Here is a 7,172-nt window from a genome sequence, read left to right on the forward strand (position 1 = left end):
GTTATACATTATCGTTATAAAAACACAAAAATCTTTCCAACTAGAAGTAACTAACTATTTTGCTCTGAAATCAACCATTTCATAAACAATGTCTACATCTTCAATGTCACCGTATGCACACAGTTACAAGATCGAATGGCATGCAACATAATACGTATTACAACAATGATTACACACCAATGTATTCAATTAAGTTAAAATCTCTTAGTTTGAAACATTAAAAACCAAACTCACAAATGGCCTTAAAGATGAACACTAAAGAAAGCAAAGATACGAGTAGTGCTGAAACAGGCTTAAATAAATGAGCGGCAAAAAATATTTGTATCTGCCAACCATGGCAAAACACGTAATCGCGTAAAACTGTGTAGATGACGTCTGTAGCATTTCGCTTCTCCTCAGAACAAAAACAGCTTCTCAGTTCTCACTGCTTGCAATGTTTTCTGGCGTTTGAACGCCGCGAGAGAAACTGGTCACCCCATAAACATGTTATTAAATATGACGTCATCATTTGATAAGCGGAAACTGTGAGGTGCAGTAGATCGAAGATGACGTCACAAAACAGAGAACCTTCCCAGCGGGATACCGGACCAGATACCTTTTACGTCGAACGAGGCGTACCGCCTGGGACGTACGCTCACACTTTGTTTTTCAAGGAAGGGGAACGAGTCGCATCTTTTCCGCGGATCAACGCCTTGATGCGGAGTGAACTCGATGGAGATTTCTTTGGCGACTGCGAATTCTTCTCGATCACGCTCCTCCGATCGAGAAGAGGAGTGATCCGGATCCGAAGGGTCGGATTCGTGACGTCCATCTCGAAGGTGGGGCCGCGGCGCAGCTGACGTCGGGCGATTCGAAATTTATTCGAGAATATTCCGCTCGAGAAAGCGTAGATGAAAGGGTTAAGTGCGCTGTTGAAGTAACCCATTGTTGTGTTGAATCTCTTCACGTGAGCACAAACCTGGAATGAAAAACAACTTCGCCGAGTTAAAAAGATGGAATTTGGAGTTCTCGCTATTTATTATAAATAAAAAAAACGTCAACATGATGTCATGAAATGTCGTTGGAACTGACCGATATGACGGCGACCGGCACTCCAGTAATCTGCGCAACTTGCCAAATATAATACGGAGACGAACAAACTGCATATGTGATGACCAAAGTAGCCACCGTTCTGGTCACTTTTCGCCTCCGATGCCGCTGGTGGGCGTTAACGCTCTCCGAATGCCACTCCATTCCTTTTGAACTGTACACCTTCCACAAGATGGCGGAATAACAACAACCTGAGTAACGACAAAACGGTCGTCAGAAAAAAATCACCAGCAACAACAATCCAGTACGAAAAACTTGAAACTAAGTAAAACATAGGATATCAAAAGCCAGACAATGCACAATAACCACTCCAGGTTGAAAATTCGATAGTTTTCGGTTTCAACTAAATATGTTTCGTTTTATCAGAAAAAGTGAAATGTGTAGTTTATTAGTCACAGATACTGAAAGTAACATAATTTGCTTAAAAAAATGTTTTGAAAAAAAAATTGTAAAAAACTCACTTATAACAAAAAACGGTATTACATAGCTGTAGACGAAATTGCATATAGTCCAGATATAAAATGTTCGTGAGTTGGTGCTGTATTTGCAGTAATCGACTCGGGGACTTCCCCCTGTTGTGTTCTGATCCGAAGCGTTTTGCGAGAACAAATCGTTCAGAGTTTCGAAGCTGACATTCGAAGGATCCAACGCTGGAACAAGATACATTATATGATATTAAGAACGCCACAATTCTGTTTTATGCTAATTGCTGATAAACCATTGTAAAAATTCTTATCTTATGTAGACTTTAAAGATATAAGAAATTGGAAGAACCTGCAAGATTTTAGTGACGTAATACTTACAGGAAAAGCTAAACGAAAGTTTTTACAACTTGAATTACTACAGAAGTGTCACATTTAAGAATTCATAGTGATTTATCAAGTTTTATTACATGCACATAAAACGGAAATACAATTTACCCAAAATGCTTCTGGTCACGCTTTCCAGAGACATTTCCGGCGCTATTTCGTCGGGGAAGTTAGGGCTACAACGAGGAAGTCCGTTTTTAATCGAATGAAAGGCGGCGACCGGAAGCACACATCCGACGGATATCAACCTAACATCAAAGTGTTGACAATTTTAATGACTTTGAACCACAGAAACGCCCGACTCATTCCACGACGAATTATAAGAGTTGGAAGAAATTGTGAAAACTAGCTTCGAATGCACGATTTTCTCCGCTGAAATTGTGGAAGCCAAACATAAAACTAGAAAACAGAAGATTTTCATGCGCGCAAAGTCATTCGCTTTGCAGTGTTACTGATTCTGATGTGAAGGCAACATTTTTTGCGCCTGAATGACACTTCCCGAAGGTCGTGCTACGTAAACTATTATTGTGCTGTGTGGAGCACGAGTGATCGCGGGCACCTATAATAAGGTTTCGTACAACCCACAGGCCTCCTCACCTATAATGTTAAAGTCAAAAGTCTTACCATACAAAGAAGCTGACGATTTTGGCGGCACGTTTCGTCCGAAATCTTCCGGAAGAGAAAGCAAGATTGACGGCAAGGAAGCGATCAATGCTCATCACCATGAGGAAGAGCGGACTCACCTGCAGAAAAAGATCCGTTTATTGCCGACAAGTCCGTTTTTTTATCGTTTTTAATCGAAGATGATTATAAAATAATTGCATGGGACCAAAGCGGCTGATGACACGTAGTAAACACGTTACCGGTCGTAAACAAACTCAAATAACAAGAAATGCGCAGTTGATATTAGCAACAACTTCATAAATAAACCCTTTAATTATATGGTATACATTACATCCAAGTACAGATTTAGATTAAAGGTCATTCCTTGGGTCACACCTTGAATGTGGTTTAATTATCACGGCAATAATACTTCACACGTACAGTATGTTATGAACAGGGGCATTAATCGAGATATGACGCAGTTCAACGCTGTTTTCCCCAACAGCTGATGCACATCACGACAAATATTCCCAACACTCACCATGAAGTTAAGATAGGTGACAAACTTGGACACACTGCAAGCAAAGCTACCCAGGGTCCACCGCATGTAAATGTCTTCCGCCACTTGAAAAGGAACCCCGACCAGGAACAGAAAATCCGCGCTCGCTAAGTTGATCATGAAGACAATTGAAGATGTGTCCTACGTAACAATTGAATAACAGTTACGTCATAACAGCAATCGACCTCCAAAAATAAATAATCGGAGCACTTGTTACGCAGTCGTTAAATTTTTGTGGCATGAAATGTCTTTTAATTTCATTTTCATTTTAAGACCTGCGTGTTATTGGTCGTAGCCTAACGCGCTTTAAGTAGGCGGATAACCTAAAACAAATATAGTTTGATGACTTTCACACAGAAATCACAACTGATGCAGTGGTGGCTTACAGAAAACAACCACTGTACTTATTAATATTGAGAAGCTAAATAATTTGTGGCACTTACAATGTTATTAAGCAATTCGCAAAAAATGCATATGTTTACGGCATACCATACAGTAGTATACACGAGCGAATTTTATTGCAAAAAATTCGAGTGTAAACTGTACAATTACATGCCCGGCTGAAGGCTTGAATGGGATAAATTATGACGTAATAGTACAACAATCTTGGATTCTGATTTGGTCGTTTTATTGTATAGCTCAAAGAATCAAAGGTGGGCAAACTGCGGCTCGCCGACATGTTTTTTGTGACTCTTCTAGCAGAATAGTAATATCCCAAATTGACTACTACTTACATAATACTATATTATATTATAATAACCAAATTGACAATCACTACTAATTTTGTGGCTTGCTGGTGTTAGTAGTTTTCCGCAAGTAATTCTTTCATTGAACACGTTTGCCCACCCCTGGTATAGCTTGTAGCCTATCTTACTTGATCCTGAACAACTGTTCAGGGAATCCATGGGGTGGGTAAAAAGTACTTTGGACCTTGAAAACAAGCTGTTTCGTGTCCGAATTCCAGAAAGTAAACAGAGAGAGAAATAAAAGCCTTAGGCTAAAGTTTTTGACTAGATAATTTGATTGGAACCGATATTCAACTGAGGCTTTTAATGTCAAGACAGCTTGTATCGAACGCTTAATCACTTCACCGCGGTATCTACGTTGGAAAGTATCAAAGGAATCGATATAACGATTTCAATTGTGATCAAATAAAAAAGCTGTTTTTTAACATAACAAGCTCCTGTTAAAGCTGTTTTGAAAGTTCGAAAGTCGCTATTGTGAGGTATCATATGCTAGGCATGAATCGGTTAAGTCTGTGCGATTATCAGCGAATGATAAAACCGATTGAAATGTTATTTACTATTAATCGCTATCGGAATGCACTGTATGGCATAGTTTGACCTCTATCCAAACAATATTTCCCAAAAAGTCCTTGGTACATTTTGTAATGAGTGTTTGTGTTGTTTACCGTTACGTTAATGCAAATACTGTGCACACATACATGCTTTCGCAGTACACCTGAAGAAGCTTATGCTTGCGAAAGCTCGTGTAGAAAAATATAAAGTTAACCTTCAGAGTGCCAAACTGTATCCTGTTTTTATTTTACCGTAATATTAATGTCAGTTTGCCAAATGAAAACTTAAAGCCGTGAAACTTTTTAGCAGAAATTCGAAAAATCGACAACGCTGTGTAGGCCTCGAGCGCTTTTGCGACCTCAAAGTACAATTGTTAGGCTTAAATGCACGTTTTACAACTTCCACATTTGTTATAAAGTGAACTTCGGTCGATCATTTATGTCCGAATTTAGTCTTGTTTTTAACGAACTCGCAATGTTAAGGATGATATTATAACTCGTCGCACGTACTGACGGCTATTAGATATTATCTAACACACAGGCGTAAATGTGTACATGTTTTTCCGTCGCAAAACAACGGAGATAAAAAATCTCGTGAAAGTCAAATTGTCTGCGCTCTTAGCAACACGTCTGTTTGCTCAAGTAATTTTAGGCGGCTGCGCAAAGACTCATCTAATCGCTCAAGCCATTAAGCTGTAACATTGTTTCTGCGTCAGAACCTTTAATAACTATTTACTCAGGCTAATGGGCCTAACCACGCTTATCTTTGTTTACGTTTTTTCCTTCTATATTTGTGCACAACCAGCAAGTTCAACCAAAAACCTCATTTCCTAAATCCAAGATCTTGAAGACGTAGATGAAGATTTCGTGAAGATAAGCCAAAAACGCGCGATAATTAACGCCCGATGCCTTCTCACCTGTCGCTCGGACCCAAGTAGAAGAGTGACGATGACCATGAGATTACAAAGGATTCCGGCGGTAGCAATTAGTACTTGGAAGACTGTATTCACCATCACTGGAGTTGGGACGAAGAATTCTCCGTCAGCCAATTCGCTCACGTACGCTGATAGGTTGGCTTCCATGATGACGTAAAATGTGATATAATGACACCAGCTGTGTTTCGTTTTATCGTGTACAATCTGCAAAAACAATGGTAGGTTAGAGATGTGGCTAAAATGAAACTTAAGTTTATCGAAAAAGCAGGCACGAACACTGTGATTTATAAAGTGAATTCTGAACGTAACTTGAATCGACGCATTAAGTTACCCCAAGAAACATGGATATAATTTCTACTGAAGCCCATTTGAAACACTCTCGCATCTCATAACGCGAAAAACATGATCAATCACTGTCAAAGCTTTTATGACCGAAAAATACGGCTTTGTTACGTCAAAAGTAATCTGTGTTACCGGACCTTCTTTGATTAGGACCAATGCCTAGTCACAAAAACAGAAAAATACACGAAAACAACAGGAAATAGGTGGGTACAAATTGCAAACAACCAAGCCCAACAACATCGCGAGTGACTAGTATGTTTGAGACACGGCTTAGATTGAACTCAATATCACCAAAATCCCATCCCAAGCTCATATTAACAACATCACACTTATTTTTTATAAAAGAAACTTTTCGCTCGAGCTTCAAGTAATTTGGTTTTTAATTTCTTAAGTTTGGGCAAACATTTAAAGTAAAAATTTTTCTAAAGTTCTTAATTTAACAGGTCACGACTTTTTTTAAACAAAAATTCACTGAGCAAAGGCTGTGAAGCCAATTACAAGTAATAATATAACTACAGGGTTGGAGTTTACTGCTAAGTTTGGCACAGTCCGGCAATTTTATACAGACCGCAATTCTTAAACCAGCGCAACAAACAACCGATTGTTCACGTCATAAACGAGGGAAAACTTAAAAGTATATTGCATCGTTTAGTTAGTGGGCCCGATCCGAAATCACCTTAGGTTTCTGGAAAAAGACCTCTACACAGTTTCGTGTAAAGATTAATTCTAGAAATAAAATAGGTGAAGCAACGTCTGCAGCACAACTGCCGTCGTTTTTTTCTGTCATTTCATTAAAATACCCAACTACCCTGACCTGAAGTGACCTTTACCAACCGTGCCGCATTGGCTGATGTTGACATTCTACGCGTTGCTATGATTACTTGTCTGTCGTTTCATGAACTGAGTTTGAATAATTCAAAGCTTTTACCGGTAAATTAATGTACACGCAGCACAGAATTTTGATGAATTCGCAGTTTTGCATCGATTGCAGTACATTTGCAATTTTTCCGCGTTACAATTAACATTATGACCTCATAATGCGCGTTTTCTGTTGTTTGATATCAAGCAAGGTAGCAGTAAGAAATTAAACTGTAAGAAACATACTTCCTGTCATCATAATTGATATAATTATACACATAATTTAAAAGCTATTATTCCCTGTCTTATAAAAACATTTTTACGTTGACGCTTTTCCAATACTAGCTGTAAACCTGTCTCTAAATGCGGCTTCAACTCAAGTCACCTTTTAATAACTGGATTACGGTTGTAAATCTCTGGCTGCTTTTTTTATCGAAATTGTTTCTTGCTGCCGATCGGTCAACGTGCATCACAGCAATTGAGACTTGGCACCACAACAAGCGTGATTTTGAGACAAAAACACGCAAATTACGGATGAATGTACGGTATAATCTTATCAATTTCACCGCCGGTACAGTCTGACTTACCAAACTACCAGTCATAAAGCTTTAATAGGAGCGGCAGCCAACTCTTTTGTGACATCATATTGGTTTCTATTACGCGAGTGGGTAAGGTACACA

The 7,172-nt window shown here is 39.0% G+C and overlaps 1 protein-coding gene across 1 annotated transcript; it reads right to left on the reverse strand.

Annotated features, from left to right (window-relative positions):
• Window positions 1-84: 84 nt before the first annotated feature.
• Window positions 85-7,172, reverse strand: LOC143471331 (somatostatin receptor type 5-like). The gene is made up of 8 exons (XM_076969782.1): window positions 7,080-7,172; window positions 5,275-5,496; window positions 3,043-3,201; window positions 2,523-2,641; window positions 2,010-2,146; window positions 1,551-1,739; window positions 1,072-1,280; window positions 85-958 (listed from the first exon to the last, which is right to left on the reverse strand). The coding sequence occupies exons 1-8, from the start codon at window positions 7,092-7,094 to the stop codon at window positions 635-637; spliced, it is 1,374 nt and encodes a 457-aa protein (XP_076825897.1). The 5' UTR covers window positions 7,095-7,172; the 3' UTR covers window positions 85-634.

Source organism: Clavelina lepadiformis, chromosome 9, assembly GCF_947623445.1.
Source record: "Clavelina lepadiformis chromosome 9, kaClaLepa1.1, whole genome shotgun sequence".
In the NCBI taxonomy this organism is placed as follows: Eukaryota; Metazoa; Chordata; class Ascidiacea; order Aplousobranchia; family Clavelinidae; genus Clavelina; species Clavelina lepadiformis.